Consider the following 23,685-nt stretch of genomic DNA (forward strand, 5'->3'; position numbering starts at 1 on the left):
TAATTTTAATTACAATTTTCAGATTTTTAATGACAAAAATTATCAATTAACTTTTAAGCCTCTAAGCTGAAATGCAATACCAAAGTCCGGCCTTTGTCGAAGATTGCTTGGCCAAAATTTCGATCAATTTTCAAATGAGGGTGTGACAGTGCCGCCTCAACTTTGACAAAAAGCCGGATATGACGTCATCAAAGACATTTATCGAACAAATGAAGAAAACGTCTGGGGATATCATGCCTAGGAACTGTCATGTAACATTTCATAAAGATCGGTCCAGTAGTTTACTCTGAATCGCTCTACACACACACACACTCACACAGACACACATACACACATACACCACGACCCTCGTTTCGATTCCCCCTCTATGTTAAAACATTTAGTCAAAACTTGACTAAATGTAAAAATAGGAGAGAAAAAAACTGAGCAATTTGTCTGCGATTTGCTAAAAAAAACTTTGAGAGACAGAGACAAAGAGAAAAAGTAAGACAGAGAAAGAGAGACAGAAACAGAGAGGCAGAGACAGGGAAAGCAAAGGGGAAAAAATAGAACGAGATTGGGCGGTACGGGGAGAGGGAATGAGACAAAGAGAGAAGGGCAGACCAGAAAAAGAGTGAGAGACAGAAGGACAGAAAAACGGACAGAGAGAGACAGACAAATAGGTAGATAGAGGTAGTCAGGGACAGAGAGAGAGAGAGAGAGAGAGAGAGAGAGAGAGAGAGAGGGAGAGACAGAGAGAGAGAGAAAGAGAGAAAGAGAGAGACAGAGAGAGAGAGAAAGAGAGAGAGATTGAGAGCAAGGGAAAAAGACAGGGACAAGCAGAGAAAGAACCAAATACAGTAAAAGAGAGTGAGACTGAGAGAGAGAGAGAGAGAGAGAGAGAGAGAAAGAGAGAGAGAGAGAGAAACAAACACAGTGAGAGAAAAACAGAGACAAAAAGGAACAGATACAGAGACAGACAGACAGACAAAGATACAGAGACAGATTGCGGCGACAGAGAGGTAAAGATATACGGAGAAATTAACAAGAAGACAGAGAATAAGAGAGAGCAAAAGACAGAGTCAGAAAAGGGGATTTGGGAGAGAGAAAAAAAAGGATTGACAGAGGCAGAGCGATACAGGAAGAGACCGAGACAGAAATGGAGGAAGAGAGAGAGTAAGAGACAGAGGCAGAGAGACCGAGACAGGGACAGCCGAGAGACAGACAAAGAGATAGCCAGAGACAAATGGGGTCAGGAAGACAGAGAGAGAGAGAGAGAGAGAGAGAGAGAGCGATAACAGTGTGTTGACTTTGATGCTGCCAAACTAGAGAAATGGAGTTCATTCAATCATAAAAGCATTCGTTCTTCTTGAAATATGTTTTTAGTAAATTTGCAAATTTCCTGGCCCTTCAAACTAGGACATTTACAAATTTCCTAGAATTTTTAGGAAATTTACAAAATCCCTGAGTGAAACAGGAAATTTGAAAATTTACTGAAATGTTCAGGGATTTTGTACATTTCCTGGTTTTGAGAATTTACTGTAACATGTACAACTTGAACACAAAATGCAAGAAGGCAGCAAGACTGACACTTACTTGAAGTCTGGCGCTTTTTTCTCTTCTTCTTAAAGGAGCACGCTTTCCTCTCCAAAGTCAGCTAAAGTGCGGCGGAAATCTTTTCTTTCAGTAGAAGTGAATCACAACTGAAGTCCGAACAGTATTATTTTGCAAAAGCCGTAAAGCTCTGAAACGTCACTTATGAATAGATGTGCGGACCAGCCGGCCGGTATCAGCTTCCAATGAACTAATGTGAATTCAACACGATGCGAGATCCTTTTAAAAGTAGGATGGCGTAGATTTAGCCAATGATAGCGTGACCGGGTGAACCGGATTTTAATCAATACCTGATTCTTTGTATCGTCACAGATCTGTGATGCGATTTGTTGTCTTTGGAACAAAGATTAACCAGTAGGCCGTGGCAAGTGTCAAGATATGTTTGACTATCCTTTATTTGTGTAGAGACTCTTCAGTCCACTGTCGAGTTAGCTTACGGATAGAGGGGCGTTCTCAACCATTGACTCGATGGAACTCAATGTGCTTTATTTCGCGCTTCACTGAGTGAGTCGCCATCCAAGCAAAATAGCCCCGAGACGCCTAGAGAACATGTTGTACACTCGCAGCCATGCGTAACCACAGATACATCGAAAAATAAACATTTATCCGAAGGCTCGCCATGCTCTATGCTCGCAAGCGCAGACGGACGAACAAACAAACAGATAAACATACAGCGACACAAAGACACACACGCACTTGTGTGCACGGTTGCACACATACATTTACACAGACAAACACACACATATATGGGGTCCTGATTTGGCCTATATGGTCCGCTGGACCCAAAAAGCAACAACCAACTAACTAACTAACACACATATGCGAGAGTGCCAGTAGAGGAAGGCGGCTTTGCAGAAATCTTGTGCAACCATGATTTGTGCAATTCTTTCTTGTCAGGGGGTCCTGATTTGGCCTATATGGTCCGCTGGACCTAAAAAGCAACAATTAACTAACTAACTTTCTTGTCAGTACATTGACACGTGAGTGCTTGTAAGGAAAATACGTACTGTTAATTTCATTATGTTATGCAACAGTGCATGTGCAGTGCACGAAAAAGGTTACATGACCGGTGATCCCAATTGTAGTGTTGCCAATGCTTTATATAGTATCTTCACTTTGCTATGTCACGGTTGAACACTGTGAAGCATCATTATCACTAATATTGATTTGGAAGACACTGTTCACATATATTCTCCAGGTGTAAAAAACACAAAGTTGTATCACAAACACACACACACACACACACACACACACACACACACACACACACACACACACACACACACACAAGAAACACTGTGTTATTGCCCCGACATTGTTCAGCATCATGCTGCAAGACATTCACAAAGCCAAGACGGATGGAACCGTGATTTCACTGTATGCGGACGATCTCGCTCTGTGGTCAAATCACAAACCAAGAGAAACTCAACACAGAACTAACCTGAAAAGATATCAAAACGCAGTAGACAAAATAGTCAAGTATTTGAACACAAACGGCTTTGAAATCGCCGCCGAAAAGACAACATCCATGGTTGTCACAAGAAAGAAGGTACACGAAAAATCCACAAGTATCGTCAACAATACACCCCTGGAGCCTAAAAAACAAGTCAAATTCCTTGGCGTTACCTTCACCCCGAACCTAACATGGGGGCCACGCATCAAAAACCTTGTCGACAAAGCCAAGAAAGCACTTAGTCTCCTCAAAGTGTTAAAACGAGAGACCTGGGCCTCAAATAAAGACAGCCTGCTTCACATTACGAAAGCCATTATAAGATCCCGTTTAACCTATGGTCAAGAAGCATTGTTTGCTGCATCAAAACCGATTCTAAAACTATTGGAAAGAGCCGAAATGGCTGCACTCAAAATCATCTGTGATCTCCCAAAACACTCCATAAACAAACTAGTGTATCAAGAGGCTGGCTGGCTGCCCCTCGATGAAGAAAGAAGACTAAAGTCGGCCCAGTATGTATCAAGAGCCAGTACAGTTGATAATGCTGTGAACGAAGAGCTCACTTCTGAGTTCGACACAATAACCTCGGCCCCTTACCAAAACCTAACAAGTCGCGTAAGGCGAAAATACAATATTTAGTCAAGTAACTGTCGAACTCACAGAATGAAACTGAACGCAATGCCATTTTACTCGTAGCATCGTCAGGCCACCGCTCATGGCAAAGGCAGTGAAATTGACAAGAAGAGCGGGGTAGTAGTTGCGCTAAGAAGGATAGCACGCTTTTCTGTACCTCTCTTTGTTTTAACTTTCTGAGCGTGTTTTTAATCCAAACATATCATATCTATATGTTTTTGGAATCAGGAACCGACAAGGAATAAGATGAAAGTGTTTTTAAATTGATTTGGACAATTTAATTTTGATAATAATTTTTATATATTTAATTTTCAGAGCTTGTTTTTAATTCAAATATAACATATTTATATGTTTTTGGAATCAGCAAATGATGGAGAATAAAATAAACGTAAATTTGGATCGTTTTATAAATTTTTATTTTTTTTAAAATTTTCCGATTTTTAATGACCAAAGTCATTAATTAATTTTTAAGCCACCACGCTGAAATGCAATACCGAACCCCGGGCTTCGTCGAAGATTACTTGACCAAAATTTCAACCAATTTGATTGAAAAATGAGGGCGTGACAGTGCCGCCTCAACTTTCACGAAAAGCCGGATATGACGTCATCAAAGACATTTATCAAAAAAATGAAAAAAACGTTCGGGGATTTCATACCCAGGAACTCTCATGTCAAATTTCATAAAGATCGGTCCAGTAGTTTAGTCTGAATCGCTCTACACACACACACAGACAGACACACACACACACACATACACCACGACCCTCGTCTCGATTCCCCCCTCTACGTTAAAATATTTAGTCAAAACTTGACTAAATATAACAAGTCGCGTAAGGCGAAAATACAATATTTAGTCAAGTAGCTGTCGAACTCACAGAATGAAACTGAACGCAATGCCATTTTTCAGCAAGACCGTATACTCGTAGCATCGTCAGTCCACCGCTCATGGCAAAGGCAGTGAAATTGACAAGAAGAGCGGGGTAGTAGTTGCGCGAAGAAGGATAGCACGCTTTTCTGTACCTCTCTTTGTTTTAACTTTCTGAGCGTGTTTATAATCCAAACATATCATATCTATATGTTTTTGGAATCAGGAACCGACAAGGAATAAGATGAAAGTGTTTTTAAATTGATTTGGACAATTTAATTTTGATAATAATTTTTATATATTTAATTTTCAGAGCTTGTTGTTAATCCGAATATAACATATTTATATGTTTTTGGAATCAGCAAATGATGGAGAATAAGATAAACGTAAATTTGGATCGTTTTATAAATTTTTATTTTTTTTTACAATTTTCAGATTTTTAATGACCAAAGTCATTAATTAATTTTTAAGCCACCAAGCTGAAATGCAATACCGAAGTCCGGGCTTCGTCGAAGATTACTTGACCAAAATTTCAACCAATTTGGTTGAAAAATAAGGGCGTGACAGTGCCGCCTCAACTTTCACGAAAAGCCGGATATGACGTCATCAAAGACATTTATCAAAAAAATGAAAAAAACGTTCGGGGATTTCATACCCAGGAACTCTCATGTCAAATTTCATAAAGATCGATCGAGTAGTTTAGTCTGAATCGCTCTACACACACACACACACACACACACACACACGCACATACACCACGACCCTCGTTTCGATTCCCCCTCGATGTTAAAATATTTAGTCAAAACTTGACTAAATATAAAAAGAACAAGAGGCGAAGCCTTCAAGGCTCACGTAAGAAATAGACAATAGACAAACAGTAACACAACTCAATCACTCCGTCACACATACACACACACACACACACACACACACACACACACAGTAAGCATAAGTGAAACTGTGCAAGAAAGCGAGACACTAGATATAGATCTGTCTGTCTATGGAAGGCGAAAAGGGTCAAATGATCGATCAAAAGGATCGACCAAAATGATCGATCCTTTTCGCGTTTGACCCTTTCCGCCCGACGCGCGGAAAGGGTCAAATGATCGATCAAAAGGAGCGATCAAAAGGATCGATCAAAAGGAGCGATCCTTTCGCGTTTGACCCTTTTCGCCCGACGCGCGGAAAGGGTCAAATGATCGATCAAAAGGATCGATCAAAAGGATCGATCCTTTCGCGTTTGACCCTTTCCGCCCGACGCGCGGAAAGGGTCAAATGATCGATCAAAAGGATCGTGCTGTTTCGGAAAATCATGGAACGGGTTAGCACAAAGAACGAATCTAGAAAGTAAAGTAAGTAGATTACGTGTTCTGGTGCGGCGTGAAGGAGCATGAAATATCAAGAGAAATAAACAAAACATTCTTCTTGTTTTAGCGAGTACATTTAGGGGTGTGTAGTTAAAATTACTGTTTGAAAAGTGTTTGGCGCTAAGCGTTCGTCTGCAACAGATCTAGATGTACCACTTTCAGGTAACGTCATCAAATCTAGTTTTTACGTCACGCGTTTGAGCCGAGATCTGCAGTCTTGGTAAACAACGTATGATTTGGAACATTGGAGAAAAAAAGTGAGTCACGGGTGACTATCTACACGTACAAGTCAGTTTGCCACAAAAATGTGAACTCCAGACTGTGTGCCGGTAAAATTCCGGTTCCACTTTTTGTCGGCACCGGATCCAGTAAAAGGATCGATCCTTTTGATCGATCCTTTTGATCGATCGTTTGACCCTTTCCGCGCGTCGGGCGGAAAGGGTCAAACGCAAAAGGATCGATCCTTTTGATCGATCCTTTAGATCGATCATTTGACCCTTTTCGCCTTCCATATCTGTCTGCATGTAGCCTACTTACAGGGACACGACTGCCAACTAGTCTCGGCCCGCTCAAAATAGCAATGACCGAGACTTTCAGTAATTCCTTCGCGTGACGTCTAACCCTCTTACGCCATAATGTGACGTCTTCAAATGACGAAATGTTAAAGTTTCTACCACAGACATACACACGCACGCACACACGCACGCACGCACGCACGCACGCACGCACAGACAGACAAAGTTACGATCGCATAGGCTACACTTACGTGAGCCAAAAACACCCAAAATATACGAAGCAACGATCCCACTAGCAGACTATGTTCAACCGATATTTCAAGAAAATGGGGTAAACCCAGGTAGGATGGCCCACATTCCCATTCACCCCTTCCCCTTTTGGCTCCTGGAATCCCCCATTATCATCCCTCATCATGATCTGGGTGTAACAAAAAAAGATAACCCTGTACTTGTCTCGTCAATATAGTAAGAGAAATAATCTCAAACAGTTACAAAGATCACCTACAAATATTTACTGTCGGCTCAAAACAAAATGATGACCAAGCTGGCTGTGCTTTTGTCATTCCTGACCTCAAAATAACTAAAAACATTAAACTGAATAAGGATGTATTAAACAATGGCGACTGCACGTGAGAGGGAACAATAAAGAGACCAAAAAGCAATGTACTCACGTTAAAATGACGAACACGGAACGAATAACAGCGACGTTTCGACCTAAGGGTCTTCTTCAGGCACAAAAACACAAAAATACACAAGGATGTGTCCATTTTCACTGCAGAAATGTACGCCATCTTAAGAGCATGCCATTATGTCAATGACCTCCCTCGACCCCCAACAAGAGTCGTGATTCTCTCTGACTCAAAATCAGCTCTGACTGCTCTCCAAAATGGTTCCAGAAACCGGGAAGAGCTTCAGACGGAAATATTGTTCCTCTGTTACCAGATCATTGCCTCTGGAACAGAACTGACCCTTATGTACATCCCCCTCACACACATGGATCAGAGGCAATGATATGGCTGACAGAGCAGCAAAAGAGGCTGTCACAGATCAAGCAGCATTTCATGACTTAAAATTAACAAAGACGGAAGCAAAACACAAAATGGCCAAAGTTGCCTGGCGTCACTGGGAAACAGAATTAAAAACAGAAGGCATTGCCCATGGTTGGCTTATTCTTCCCCGACAAACAAAACAAAACAGGCCTACACTCCCCACCCCTCCTTAAAACACTTGGCAGAATTCGCACGGATGAATGCGCTCACAAGTTCTTTCCCCGTCTCTGTGAATGTGGAAATTTTATATCTTTATTACACCTCTTTGACCGCTGCCAATCACTCCAACAAGATTTCCGCAACCTACACACCCTTGTCAACGAACACAAACTGAAACCCTATGAGTTTTTAGATAAACATTGCACGCTTCAATGGAAGCCAGCATACACCCTGTGTCTCTCAATATATAAGGCTGAAATAGGACATCTGTTTTGAAAACCTCATCCCCTTTCCTCCTTCCCACCCCTCAATCCTCTCTTCTCCCACCGATCCCCCCCCCCCCCCCCCTCCCACGCCCAACAACTAAAGCGCCTAAAACACAAAGCATAGCTCTACCCAAACAAGTCTTTAAGCACATACTGCCCTCCTACCTGAACTTAAGTTCCCCATTCTGATATATTATTTTAGCAAGTTATTTCAATATTTTGCTTTGGCTAAATTAAGAATCGATTTTTTTTAATTGTTTTTTTAAATTTTATTCATTGTAGTAATTTTCCAGTTATGTATTGATTTACTTATTCAGCCATAAATATAAACATATTCTGCATAAATAAAAAGAAAATAAGCCTACAAAACCGCTCCAGTCCAACCATATTCCGCGTACACAATCTTTACTTCCATCCCCATTTTGAAATATCGCAACAACAGACTTCCAGATATACAACACGATCATTATGTGTTCTCTGTTTGCATGTTTGTCCAGTGTCTTGTCCCCACATAAAGCATATTAACTCTACCTGACCCAAGATAGGCCAATTGGTTCTAAGAGGACGTTGAAACTAATTATCATCTCTCTCTCGATCTCTCTCTCTCTCGCTCGCTCGCTCTTTGTTACACACCGTATATACAACTTGAACACAAAATGCAAGAAGGCAGCAAAACTGACACTTACTTGAAGTCTGACGCTTTTTTCTCTTCTTCTTAAAGGAGCACGCTTTCCTCTCCAAAGTCAGCTACAGTGCGACGGAAATCTTTTCTTAATCACAACTGAAGTCCGAACAGTATTTGCGAAAGCCGTAAAGCTCTGAAACGTCACTTATGAATAGATGTGCGGACCAGCCGGTATCAGCTTCCAATGAACTACTGTAATGTGAATTACCCACGATGCGAGATCTTTTTAAAAGCAGGATGGCGTAGATTTAGCCAATGACAGCGTGACCAGGGGGGCCGGATTTCAATCGATAACTGATTCTTTGTATCGTCACAGGTCTGTAACCATTGCAGGAACATCACTGATTGGTGATGCGATTTGTTGTCTTAAGCCTCCTTTAAACTTAACCCCACTCACAATTATTTGTATTTGAATGACAGTGACATGCGGTATGTGCCCTGCGAGGAGACTGCACGGGCAGCTGAACATTAACTATCATTCATGCGATTAAGTTGGAACAAAGATTAACCTGTGGGCCGGCCGTGGCAAGATATGTTTGACTATCCTTTATTTGTGTAGAGACTCTTCAGTCGAGTTAGCTTACGGATAGAGGGGCGTTCTCAACCATTGACTCGATGGAACTCAATGTGCTTTATTTCGCGCTTCACTGAGTGAGTCACCACCCAAGCAAAATAGCCCCGAGACGCCCAGAGAACATGTACACGCGCAGCCATGCGTAACCACAGACACGTTGAGAAAGAATCATTCACCCAAAGGCTCGCGCGCACATGCTCTATGCTCGCAAGCGCAGACGGACGATCAAACAAACAGACAAACATACAGCGACACATAGACACACACGCACTTGTGTGCACGCACGCACGCACACATACATTTACACAGACTAACACACACATATATATGCGAGAGTGCCAGTAGAGGAAGGCTTTGCAGAAATCTTGTGCAACCATGATTTAATTGTGCAATTCTCTCTTGTCAGTACATTAAAACGTGAGTGCTTATAAGGAGAAATACCTACTGTTAATTTCATGACATTATATTATGCAACAGTGCGTGTGCAGTGCACGAAAAAGGTTACATGACCGGTGATCCCAATTGTAGTGTTGCCAATGCTTTATAAAGTATCTTCACTTTGCAATGTCACGGTTGAATACTGTGAAGCATCATTATCACTGATATTGATTTGGGAGACACTGTTCACATATATTCTCCAGGTGTAAAAAACACAAAGTTGTATCACACACACACACACACACGTACACACACAAAAAACCTGTGTTTTGTACTTTTCTCTTTATTCAAACACGTCTGTATGTGACCAAAACACTCCAAAAGAGTTAGTGCTTTGTACATTGCATATTTCAAGAGACAGATCATTAAAATATTATTTTATGTATGTTTTCGCCTTCTGTAATTCTTAAATGAGAACCGATTCCAACCACCAACCTAATAGGCATACACTATCAATGCCTGTTTCTTTCAATTAACACAGTCTACTGTTCCTTGTAAAAGACAGAAACATAACATTGTATCTGGAATGACTGAAAACTGGTTTTAATTTTTGTTATTGCTTGTGTTTGCATTGTGTAAACAATGGTAAGTAGTTGCATAATACTGCAAAAAACAGCCTGGTTATAAATAAACACATTATAATACTGACAAAATGTGTACGTATTCCACATATTTGTGAAAACTGTACTTTGCACATCTAGAAAAGAATATCACACTCTTCAAAAACAAAGTCAGCAGATGCCTGCTTTGGTTTTATACAATTTGGAACAAGTATTGGGGGTGGGGTATAAAAAAAAAATATGAGCAATGCATTGAATTTTTATTTGCACTCTGAATAAAAACAAGTTATTGCAACAGGTGAAAAAAAAAATGGATATGTAAGAGCACACAAAACAATACAAACGTTACAACGATATTCAAGTGGACGGATACATTTTGATTTGAAAGTCGCAGAACTTGCAAGGTAAAAACACCACCAAAGTCAGCGTGCATAAATAGAAGAAATACATCCAAGAAGCGATTAAAACGGATCAGGGTGATGCAAAAATGTGTCAACAGGGAACAGCAGTAAAATAAAAATCACAACCAGAGAATGGTTCTTTGGGCAAGATTTTGATTTTTCATCGAAACATTTGGTATTCAAATTGTACATGCAGTAATTCAAACAACATTTGTAATCAAATACAGAAAAACAAAAGGTTAAAACGTATCACAAATAAATTAATCACAAAAAGTGTTTAAAATCACAATGAAAAAAAAAGGTGAAACACATTCTGCTATCACATCTGCATAAGACATGTCATTATTATCCTATTATACTGTTCAAAAAAAGAAACGCATAGTTGCTACTTGCCAAATTTGTTTTATTTTTCGAAAAAATTAACAGAAAATCCAATATTTAGATTATTTGTTTGAAATTTGGTATGGACACAGTTGAATGCACACACAGTTCATTTGCATCTTCAAATCAATCAGTCAATCAATACGATTGGGTGCCGAGGCTGTCAAGTCAGTAGGGGGTGTGACTGCCTTGAGCAGCAACAACTGCCCGGCACCTTCTGGGCATGGACTGGATCAGATGCCGGATATCTTGCTGTGGGATGGTGTCCCACTCCTCCTGAAGTGCCTGCAATAGATCGCGGTGATTTGCCGGCGCTTCTTCTCGCCTGCGCACACGTCTGTCCAATTCATCCCAGAGGTGTTCTATCGGGTTCATGTCTGGCGACATGGATGGCCAGGGAAGCACCTGGACATGGTGGTCGGTGAGGAACTGGGTGGTGAGTCGTGCTGTGTGCGGGCGAGCGTTGTCCTGCTGGAATATGGCATCCTGGTCAGCCAGAAGAGGAAGGGCGTGTGGGCGCAGAATTTCCTCCACGTATCGCTGGGCAGTTATGCGCCCTTGGACGTGCACCAGGGTGCTCCTTCCAGCGGTATTGATCGCCCCCCACACCATGACGCCTCCACCACCATGAACGGGTGCCTCATCCACACAGTTGGGCGCGTAACGTTCGTTTACTCTCCGGTAGACCCTCCTCCGACCATCATGTCGCTGGAGCAGGAAGTAGGACTCGTCGCTGAACCACACGTGTCCCCAGTGATTCCGGACGGTCCAGCGAAGGTGCTGGTTGCCCCACTGCACTCGGTTCTGGCGATGGCGGCGGGTGAGGACAGCTCCTCTGTGAGGTCTGCGAGCTCTCAAACCAGCATCATGCAGGCGGTTCCGCACGGTCTGGTCCGATAATCGGTGTGGCCCGGGGAGAGCCTGGACAGAAGATGAGGCCGACAGGAAACGATTCCGGAGGTGGCGGAGCCGTATGAAGCGGTCGTGAGCAGCAGTTGTCGCCCTTGGTCTTCCCGCTCGTGGCAAGTCAGCAACGGAGCCAGTGGCTTGAAACCTGACCCACAGTCTACTGATGGTGCTCTGGGACACGTGGAAGTGCCTGGCGATTGCACTTTGACTTTGGCCTGCTTGTAAACGACCCAATGCAATTTGGCGGTCTTCTCCGCTCAATCAGGCCATCTTTCGTCGCTGAATTGTCGTCTGATTTCTTTGTGGCGAACAATCCGCTTTTATGGGTTTTGGAAGACATGGCGAGAGCTCAATATTCCCCGAGTTTCACGAGATTACACTGAAGCATGACGAGTGGTTATGCCAAATGAGCAATTTTGACATTGTAGCCACTGATAACGCATGCGTCACGTGCAGAGCTCACTTGTGGCAATGGACGAAAGGTCGACGACCAGATAAACATTTTCTGCAGTTTGGTGGATATCCTTGTAGCCATATAACTAAATTAACCAAATATTACAAGCTATGCGTTTCTTTTTTTGAACAGTATATGATATTACTTTCTTTGGCAAAAGAAATTTTGGGCATTTTTTTTAAATTTCAAATATCAAGTTTTCAAGCTTAATACGATCTTTGCCAGTAATGGCTCAAAAATAACGAAATTTGCCATGATCAACTGTTGTAGTATGGCTAAGTTTGCCTAATTGTACAATGCTGGAAACCAGCAACCATGCATGTTTTTTTTCTTTCTTCTGCACCGTGTTGCATCAGTTTTCCGTTGCATCAATTTTCTGTCGTGTTGATCTTTTGGAGTGTTGATATGTTGTTCAATCTCACGTCATTTGATCTTTTGCAATTTGATCATATTGTTCATTTGGTTGTCATCCACAAGTAGGTTTTTACAATTCTTGTACCACTTTCTGCACATTTGAATCAAAACCATCACTGCAGCCCGACAAACCATGATCATACCAAAAACAGTCAAGAAATGCATCACATAACAGAAGTAGCATTCACCCTCCCCAGCTTTGTTCCTGTCTCTCTACTTGATGTCGCAGAGCAGGGCCACTCCTCGGAGGGTCCAGTAGTCAGGGTTCTTGTTGGTCTTCAGCATCAAGGGGAAGATGTAGGTCAGGTCGGTACGCTGCGGCTTCTTATAGACAGGGCACTCGTACAGGTTGAGGGAGCGTGCCTTCTCCTGGTTGGTGGCGCTGACGTGCACCACCGGCAGAGGCGTGTACAGCACCTTAGCCGTCGGTTCGATCAGCCGGGTGTTGCGACGCTCCCAACCGGCGCCGTCCAGGTAGAGGCCGTAAACGTACACACCTGAGAATGAAGAATAGAATATTTTTTAAGCGGTGAGTTTCTACTGGATGAGGAAAAAAATAAGCTTTTTACTGGTGAGTTTCTATTGAATTAGGAAAAGAAAGGTACAGATTTTACAGCATCCAAGAATTTAACATAATCATTAATTTTCAAATCATAAAAAGATTTAGTTTGTGTTGACAAAAAATGTATACAGCGGTAGCTTATCAATCCAAACTCATCAAGAAAACAAAAAAATCATGGTTCAACAAGAAACCCATATTGGGGCACTAGACAATTCTACATACACTCTTCAGAAGCCTTCACTTCAATATCTGACATTAAACTATAACTACATGTATATAATCAAATAAAATTTCTCAGATTGCACCACTTGATGTCCCTAAAACTCGAAACACATTCCACAGCGTTGCCAGCATCGCAGCTTCAAACTGGGCATGCAGATGAACATATCAATAAGAAATTGAAAGAGCATGTGGTGGAAACTAATCTTACCCTCTCCAGGAGGGGAGTGGACGTCCTCCTTCATCATCCTGGTGACGTCGTTGTCCAGGATGACGGTGTCCAGAGCCCAGCCTTTGTGGGCACGCGTGATCTCCTGTCTCATGGCTGTCAGGAAGCCCTGATAATCACGCAATGACAATTTTTTTAATTTACGAGGGTAATGGTTTAAGCACAAAGTGGTTGCTTATTTACAACCAGCCCTCACACTAAACAGGGTATATAAATATATATACACACAAAATGTTAAAGCCTGTTGTATCAATTTATTTTTATAGTATAGTTAAACCTCCCCTTTTGAGATTTCCAAAAAACTGAAAAATTCAGGTCGTTTAAAGGGGAGAGTCTTAAAATGGAGGTAAATGTACAAAGGCTATGAACAGAAAATCGGCGGAAACGGGGTCTAAAAAACAGGAGTGTTAAATTGAGGGGTCTTAAAAATGTGTCCACTGTACTACATTATTAGTACCTACTGTGACTCATATACACATTGCCTAAATTTTGAGCAGGAACAGTCTTTGCCTGTTACCAGTTGCAATGGTTACAAAGCTCAAGCATTATCAGAACCTCTTTATATTGTGAGATGAGTAAAATGAAAATGGTATGGCAAGTGACTCTTTGGCTGATTTTACTTTAACATAAAGACGTAAGGGCTCAAGTGAAGACTTCAAGTATGCCTCAAGTATGAGCATAAAAGATGACTTATTTTCAAGTTTTCGACAATATTACTTCTGCAGATAAATGTCCCTGTATGCATGCATGATTACATGCATGTTTGTGTGTGCCTGCCCATGCCAACCCCCTTGTAGAAGTAATGTGTGCATTTCGATGTACAGATTCACTCAAATATCATTGCACCATTTCTACATGTGCATTCTATACCAGCATATCACTGTAAACTTATTCACAGCCAAAAGTGGAATATCATCATTGAATAAAATACAATACGACTACAAAATCTTGAAATGAGTATATACCTGAGGGTTGAAGAAACCAGTCATCCAGAAGCAGGTGGGCCTGCCCTCAAAGAGCCAGGCGTGGAACTGAGTGTTACGGTCCAACAGGTCAGTGAACCAGAAACCCAGAGTGGTAGACTCCCAGGAGATCTGAAACACAGATGATAACGACACATACAATAACATAACACTCAAACATACACTCGTACACAACACTGCACAGCATAACATAATGCAACACAACTGTATCCTTTAAAAAAAAATTTAAAAAAAGAAAGAAAAGAAACTGCAAGTATTTCTCATAGTGATCAACTTTGCCAGCATCTGTCAAATCAAAACATTCCATGAACAGTGTTGTTCTCAGACCTGTCTTTGTTCACTGAAGCATATCTTTCTTTTCAGAAGATGTATTGTTCTTACCCCTAGCTAGTGGACATGTAGAAGGACTTCTGACAGAACAATGTTTTTTTATCAAAAACAATTAGACCACTACATATTTTCAATCCAGGTCCAGCTGACCTATCATTTTCTTAGTCTGGGAATAACACCACACACACACACACACACACACACACACACACACACACACACACACAAATCCTGCTCAGCTTAACACTCTCTTTCTCCCATGATATCTTTTGAGTTTTATCACACAAACCCCCTCACCTTCTTCCAGGTGTTGGGCACACGGGCGTCAAACATGTTGTCGAGGGCGTCACGGAGGTTCTCACTCATGATGATGGTGCCGTCGATGGCCAGTTTGAGGTCACTCAGGGTGGACCGCACCACACCGATGACCTTCTGCATGCGGTCAATCTCCTGGCGCAGGAAGATGTTGAGAGGCTGCAGGAGGCCCATCTTCCTAAGGCGTTCTTTCACCTGCAATCGCACAGTTTGTAATGGATCGTAAGTTTTGCACTACTGTACAAGGTGCTATCTGCCATAAAGAACACCCATTTATTTTTGGGAATTTTCCTCAGGCATTCTTTCACCTGCAATCCCACACAAGTCTCATTGGATAATAATTTTGGCACTATAAGTTGCTATCTGCCATAGGGCACACCCATTCTTTTTTGACAAAAATAAGTAGCTTCCATGAAGAAGTCCCAATTCATTTTAATTCAATTCTTAGTCAATGTGATTTTTTCTGTTTCAAACGATCTGACATTGCAAAGCAATTTTTCTTATTTTTGTGGGGACATAAAATCTTGGGTCTTGAGTAGTAAGATGCATTGAAGGTCATTAGAACAAACAAAAACAATGCGGTCACAATTAGCGCAGAAGGGGTCTAAGTCGACCAAAAGTGAGCGCATTCCCTGTAGGCGCATTACCTATAGCGTTTTGCCAAATCTTGTTGAAAGTCACGTGATGCATATCCACATCCGTAAAATTTGATGTCTTTCTACACCCCACACCTACAGCCGACTATCCCACTGTATAATCACACAGACCTCAAAAGGAATATAGTCCTCGGGGAGCTTCTCAAGCATGTCGTCAGCCAGCCTGTAGACGATGGTCTCACGTGTCTCTCCGCTACCTCCGCCCGACTCCTTGGGCTGGATGTTGACAATGGTGGCCAGCATCCTGTTGGCTGTGTTGGTCTGGTACCTGGACAGACAGTTTGAGTTTTGTCACGTTACCCGTTTAGAAATCATAAGTTTGTTCACCCTACCTGTATAGACATCATGAGTTGTGTCGCCCTACCTAGACAGAAAACCGACACGGTTGGCCTAGTGGTAAGGCGTCCGCCCCGTGATCGGGAGGTCGTGGGTTCGAACCCCGGCCGGGTCATACCTAAGACTTTAAAATTGGCAATCTAGTGGCTGCTCCGCCTGGCGTCTGGCATTATGGGGTTAGTGCTAGGACTGGTTGGTCCGGTGTCAGAATAATGTGACTGGGTGAGACATGAAGCCTGTGCTGCGACTTCTGTCTTGTGTGTGGCGCACGTTATATGTCAAAGCAGCACCGCCCTGATATGGCCCTTCGTGGTCGGCTGGGCGTTAAGCAAACAAACAAACCTAGACAGAAATGTTGAGCTTTGTGACCTTACCTGTTTAGACATCATGATTTTTAACACACTGCTGCGATCTGAAAGTAATGACAGATAGAATCCTATAGCTGTCTAAACCTGAGAGGAGTTTGACTGTTTTCTGCCCCGTTGTGAAGGAAGAACATTACCATTCTCCTATAAAAAAAAAAAATTAAAAACCAATAAAAAAAACACTACAGCCACCCCTCCAGTATTGCCTTCAGTAAAAACAGAATGAAGATGAACAGAGGTCCTCATCCTTCACTTTCTCTCATAAATATGGCGCTACAGACTCCACTCCATATGCTGAACACTTGGACAAATGCTTTTATTAGATCGTCTGTAGATTTCCAGTTCAGGGATGTTTAAAAAGAAAAAAGAAGAAAAAAGAAACCTGAAGCCAATTAAGTTTCAGAGCACTTTTACATACGTGATGTCAGCATTGGGGTGAAGACCAAAGCATTCGGGTGTGTCCACAAGTGGCAGTTGTTCAATGTAGTTTCTGTACTCCTCCACATTCTTGCACTTGGGAATCTTGTAGCCTGTCATGGGAAGAATACATGTGCATTCATTTCTTTGTTTCTAATGATCACATGGCTGTCTGTAATGCAGTTTTTCATGGTGCTTTATATATGGGCAATAACACGTACACGCATACATTAACACATGTTCTAGCACACAGGCACAGAAACGGGCACAAAGATACAGACAGAATCACACACACACACACACACACACTCACACATACATACACATCCACACATGTAGACACACACACACACAAACACGCACACGTTTATGTTCATGAGAGAAAGTTAAAGAGAGAGAAAAGAAAGAGGGCCAGGAAGACAGACAGAAGGGAGGGAAAGGAGAGAGAAAGGGAGAAAGAAAGTCAGAGAAATCCACTATGATCAGTACATACCTGTGTAGAAAGCGAAGTTGTCGCTGAACATATGCTCAGTGAACCACACCCTGGTGTAGGTGTTGAGAAGACGCTTGTCATAGTCGTCTGTCACACGACCACCGTACTGCACCTCACCGATCATGTATCGCACTGTCACCCAGTTCACGCCCTGCAAGCAATCACAGAGAAGCTAGTTAACTCACTGCGCAAACATTTAAAGAATCAAACAGGCCTCTTCAGACATACTACCGGCAACTTAGTGCTATACCTAAGCTACAGTTGCTGATTTCAAATAGACGTAATTTTGTAGCACATGGTCTTCTATCCTTGGCACAAAGGGTCAAAAATCCAAAAAATAAGCCCTTAAAAAATAATGCCTTATTTTTGACAATATGCCCATATTTTTGAAAATAAGCTCTTATTTCTAAAATAAGGCCTTATTTTCTATAATTAAGGCCTTATTTTAAAAATAAGGCCTTAAATATTTAGAGCCATAAGAAAATAAGGGCATAATGAAATAAGGCCTTATTTCTGTTAAGGCCTTACTGAAATAAGGCCTTATTTTTGTTATGACCTTAAAAAAATAAGCCCTTAAAAAAATATGCCCTTATTTTCTGCGCATCGCTACTGCGCATCCGGACATTCGAAAGCGATCAAAATGTTACACTGATATAAATCAAACAGTCATTTCATGTAAACAATGCTTACCTTGAGCGCACCCACACCTCATCGGAAACCCCATTCTCTCGCAATTTCCAATTTCAGCACAAATTCTTCTCAAAAGTTCATCACGATCACTGAACCCATTCGCCATGTTTGTTATGAGATCTCTGCCCATGTGCGGCGCAGCGGACTTCTATTCAGCTTCACGATTGGTCAAAAAAATAAAGCCTTATTTTTTTATGCCCTTATTTTTATTAAGGCCTTACAGAAATAAGGCCTTATTTCTCGTAAGGCCTTATTTTCTAATAAGGGCTTATTTTTTTATGCCCATATTTTTTTAAGGGCTTATCTTTTGGATTTTTGACCCTTTGTGCCAAGGATACTGTCTTCTGCCCAAGTAAGAAAGCCATTATGCCTTTTTTATGGATAAACACTGCCCAATTCTTGTGTAGCTTTCATAATCTATTTGTACACACACTTCATAATACAAAAGTGAACCTACCTATTTGCCTTTTCTCAGCATAAAAACTGTGTCTTTTAAAGCAACAGAATGTTTGTTTTTTCTCTCAGGAATTCATAATAATTGTTAAAATTCAAAGAAAGCATCAAAGTGTACGCTCTCAACATTGTCTACGTCACAAAAGATGCACACTAAAAACAAACATAAAAACTACACTACCCTTAATCTTTACTTTACATTAAAACTCAACATTAAACAGAATCTTTCCAAGTCACAAAATTTCAGGACATCTCCAGAGCAAGACTAATTCAACCCATCAGAAGGCAAACGCTTATCAAACTTACACGCTTGGGGTCAATGTCGTCCAGGTGGTTCTGGATAAACTGCACAGTGGCGTTGAAATCACCCTGGTTGAACTCGTAGGGGATGTTCCATCCAATGGGGCCGAACTTACGTCGCTCCTGTACAGTGGTGTGAAGGAAGGCCACGCTGTACAGCATCGGTTTCCACATGGGCATGTTGCTGTACTCCAGTTGTTCCTGGTGATAATAAAGTCATATTGTATGTTTAGAACTGACAGTCAATATGCACCCGAATTGAATTTGAGTTACCCAGGCTTGGAAGTTAAAGCTGGGATGGCATTGTTTGCTTCGTTTTTTAACTGTCTTTGCTGGTTTGGCTGTCATTAAAAGCCGTTCATGATTTGATCAAACAGTTACGTCATATCCAAATGAGACCAGAACGTTAGTGGGGACATTTCTAAGAAAGGGATGTGAACGCCCTTCATAATGAGAAATAGCAGTATGGCTGTCTAAAGTGGGGTAAAAACGGTCATACAAGAAACAGCCCTCTTGTGCAAAAAACATGAGTGTATGTGGGATTTTAGCCCATGAGCTTAGACAAAAAAGACAGCAAATAGGCCTATTTATGGCAATTCCAGCTCAAAACTATTTTGATTAAAACTGACGAATACTAGTTTTGAAGGAGAAGTTTCGAAAATTAACAAGATGACAGTTCAAACTTAAAACTTGTCCAGTAGAAAACTCTCATATCTAAAACATTGAAGTCTCGACTTTATCGCCAGTACAGTATACAATCAAAGACCTTCCTTTTTGTGATACTTGAAGCCATCTCGCACACCTAGCAAGACCTCCAAAAATCTCAGAAATTGAGACCTTAAAAAGGAGGGAGTCTCAAAATTGGGGAGTCTTAAAAGGGGGGTTTTACTGTACCAAGGCTTTGACGACAGGAAATATTTCCACACATTTGGAACATTTTTTCATTGCCGTACCATTTTACAGGCGCAGGCAGGAAAAGGAGATGCCAAACAAGGATGCAACAACTTACCTGAGTGATACCACCATAGGTACGTTTGAGGCCAGCCTTGACGCCCATGGGGGGCTCGTTGGTGAACTTGATGGAGGACTGCAGGAGGTTGATGGGGAACTTGGGGTGGGGCTCTGTGGTCAGCCACAGGCGGAATCCGTCGTTTACGTTCTCTGTAGTCAGTACCTGCATGGTGGGGGAGAGAAAAGACACGTTAAAGTCTGTGATGTCTGTGGAATTCTTGCTACTGTTGAAAAACTCGTTACTTCAACAGAAGTGTATTTAATTATGTTCATTATGTAAATTACAAGTTTCTCCTTCCATTCACTTCTGGGATTCTTTTCCCCTAAAACCCTTGGCAAACACAACACATTTTCACAAAACATTAACCTGCAGAAAGCAAGATCGGACAACTGTAGACACATGCTACACACTTCTGATAGACCTCTCCCATGCCCTACACACAAACACATCCAAAAGCAAACAACCAAACCAACAACCTCAACCCCACTCCCTACACACACACACACACACACACACACAGTCAACACTCACAGTGTCCAGAGCCTCATCCATAAAGTCCAGACCAAGATGACAGTTCTGCAGCAGCACCCATCGTCCCTCGGCCATGGAGACGCTCATCAGTCGTCGGGCGTGCACGTCCTGCCCCTGACCCATGGAAATTGCTCCGATCACTGGAACACAATAATAAGCAGGTTAATAAAGAGGAAATGCAGTGGAACCCCCTTTCTAAGACCTCTACAAATCTGAGAACATTAGGTCTTAAATGGGAGGGAGTCTAAAAATGGAGGAAAACTTACAGATCTTATGAACAGAAAATGTGAACAAGTAAGGTCTTAACACGGGGGAATTTTAGTCTTAAAGTGGGGGTGGGGTGGGGGTGGGGTGGGGGTGGGTAGACAGAGCAATGACAGTTGAAATGTATAACAACTTGATTTCCTGTGGCCACCCTGCTTAAAGACTACCCCTATCTGTACTCATCGCAAAAATAAACAGTGATGGACTTACTGAAGCCCTTCTGCTTGGCGAGTCGCTCAATGTTCTCTGTGGGGTCGGATCCCATGGAGAGGAAGCCAACCAGCGGCGATCGCTTGTTGGACTCTGTCCACATGGTCTCCAGGTTCAGAATCACACCCTCAGCAAACTGCAAGTGAAAGGGTTAACTGAACATGTGAACGTTTCTATATATATTTATAAGTTTGTACTCTTTCCATTTAATAATGATCACGCCTTCAGTCAACTGAAAGCAAAAGAGTAAATATGTGCAAGACTGTGATATTGACCGACTCTTTCACTGACTTGTTAGTGAATTGCTTCGGTAGCCGATTACCACACAAGTTATTTAATGATTGATTTCCATTTCTATTTTTTTTTATTTGTTGATCCATTTCAAGCAATTTAATCAATTGCTCACATGGAATATATTTTCTAATGGGCAGAATCAAAGTAAAAACTACAAGGTTGCAACTTGGCTCAGTAAGTTCTAAATTAATTTCTGTATACATGCAATAGAAAGTTTGATAAAAAAAAAAAAAGGCATGCAGCAGGGAGGTTAAAATGACAACAGAGAAGTGACTTACAGCCGGTCCCATCGCCTCGGCAACGTAGACCTTTGCCATGGGGATGGTACGGTCAGGGCACCATGATCGGATCAGCAGCAGTTTGCGGAACGTGTCTAGAGTGGTGGCGTAGCCGTCAGGAATGGGGCACTCCTCGGGGGCATCCTCGTCAAACCACAACTTCCAGGCCTGAAAACAAGATTTGACTCACGTTTTGATTTCAAACATCTTTGTTTGACGTTGTTTGGGGTTCATGTATGTGTGGCCTATGTACAGCGAAACCCCCCTTTCAAGACACATTTAAGACTTCCTCCTTTTGAAGGCCTTGATTTTTTTAGATTTGAGCGCTTACGTCTCTTTGTTTCTCCAACATTTAGTTACCGTATTTGACGGACTACAAGCCGCGACTTTTTAAAAAAAAAAATCGCATTGCGGCTTATAAAAAGATGCGGCTAAAACGTTACCTAAACTTGAATAGCATTCACCTAATGGAAGTCGCCGCGGATTTTCATTTCGCTCGATTAGCGATTACCGGTACTTTATTAGCTCTCTACTCAAGACTCGGCGCTTTTCTCTTTCTTTCGCGAATCTTCGTTTGTCAACAAGTCGTCGTGACAAGATAGCGTACAGAGAAACACCGGATGTATCAGGATCTCGCGCGCGCGAGATTTCGTTTTTTTGTGTCTCGCGATAGTTGGAGGAGCGAGAGCCGCCATGTTGTGTTTTCGTCTGCTCGAAATGTGCGCAAAAGTCGTAAATCATCCCAAAAAAGCTTATTCCGGGCGGGACTACATGTGTGTGTTGGTTACAAATTGTGTGTGTGATATTTTTCTTCAAACTTTTTCACTTTTCTTCTTTGTTTCACTTGTTTATTCTCGGAGCCGATTTCGCCAAATACCGTACTTTCGTTTGCCTGGTTGTTTTGATTGATTGACACGATCTGATTATATTTTTTTTGACGGCGGCTAATATAGTGACGCGGCCTATACGTGGCTCGTCCCAATTTTTTTGTTAAAAGTCGGGGGTGCGGCTTATAAAACGGTGCGTCTTGTAATCCGTCAAATACGGTACAGTAAAGATTAGTAAGAACGAAGATAGCAGATGGATTGATACTTTTACACATGCACATGTACATTCTACTTTGTTGATGTGCCTGAAGAAGACCCTAGGGTCGAAAAGTTGTAATAGCGTTCCTCCGCCTTCGTTAACGCGTGAGGACAGTACTGTACATCCTTTCAACGCCACCGTACCTTGTCATTGCGAGCGACCTGCGAGAGGATCTGGGAGAACTGAGGCAGCTTGGCGAGCTCCACCAAGTTGAGCCACGTCATGTCCATGATCCACTTCTTGGGCTTGGGCTCCACCGCGTTCAGATCCAGTGCAGCACCACCTGTTTTACACAGCCATAAACTGCTTTAGTAAAAGTCCATAAAGAAAATAAATCGCTGGATTTATATGAACACACAGAAGTGAATGTGGAGGTGGACACAGAAAGACAGCTCTTCAAATTTTGTTTTTGTGTGTGTAAGAAATGTTTCTTCTAGGTCCCCATTATTTTCAGAAAGAGTTGCTAATAACCTCTAAAAATTGCGGAACAGAGGCCAAGTTATGTAGCCTGATGAATGCATCCAACAAGCTTGTGCTCCTGCAACAGAAATTTTGTTCATTTTCATCATTCTCACCCTTGATGAAGACGCTGAACTCCTCTCCGCGCACACGGCCGGCGGTCATCTCGATCTTTAGTGTCATGAGGATAGTGAAGAGGAACTTGTCTTCCTCATACAGGCCGCGGCAGGTGTACTGGAAGACGGACAGCGTCATGAAGTCGATGATGTTGTTGATGCGTTTGCTGGTAATGGGGGACTTCTGGGAGCCCGACATGGACAGGTCAAAGAGGTCCAGGAACTGCTTGAGGGAGGTCTGGTACATGACGTTCACCATGCTCATCTCCACGATGATGAAGTAGATGATGCTGCCTCGCAACGCCACTGAAATTGTACAAACATGTTTTGTCTTTCAAGCTTGAAAAATGTGAGAGATGAGGTGGTCTGCTAAG

General features: G+C 42.1%; 1 protein-coding gene across 2 annotated transcripts in view; it reads right to left on the reverse strand.

Annotated features, from left to right (window-relative positions):
* Nucleotides 1-12,482: 12,482 nt before the first annotated feature.
* LOC138962432 (dynein axonemal heavy chain 5-like) overlaps nucleotides 12,483-23,685 on the reverse strand; it is a gene marked incomplete at its 5' end in the record, with an annotated part of 134,548 nt that continues 123,345 nt past the window's right edge. For both annotated transcript variants that reach the window (XM_070334240.1, XM_070334239.1), the window contains 14 exon segments: nucleotides 12,483-13,210; nucleotides 13,706-13,832; nucleotides 14,689-14,817; nucleotides 15,334-15,546; nucleotides 16,119-16,275; nucleotides 17,127-17,238; nucleotides 17,619-17,769; nucleotides 19,068-19,262; nucleotides 20,071-20,235; nucleotides 20,605-20,744; nucleotides 21,079-21,214; nucleotides 21,651-21,818; nucleotides 22,880-23,019; nucleotides 23,312-23,617. In XM_070334240.1, the coding sequence (XP_070190341.1) occupies nucleotides 12,927-13,210; nucleotides 13,706-13,832; nucleotides 14,689-14,817; nucleotides 15,334-15,546; nucleotides 16,119-16,275; nucleotides 17,127-17,238; nucleotides 17,619-17,769; nucleotides 19,068-19,262; nucleotides 20,071-20,235; nucleotides 20,605-20,744; nucleotides 21,079-21,214; nucleotides 21,651-21,818; nucleotides 22,880-23,019; nucleotides 23,312-23,617 (2,423 nt within the window).

The sequence above is a fragment of the Littorina saxatilis genome, linkage group LG3 (genome assembly GCF_037325665.1).
Source record: "Littorina saxatilis isolate snail1 linkage group LG3, US_GU_Lsax_2.0, whole genome shotgun sequence".
Classification (NCBI taxonomy): domain Eukaryota; kingdom Metazoa; phylum Mollusca; class Gastropoda; order Littorinimorpha; family Littorinidae; genus Littorina; species Littorina saxatilis.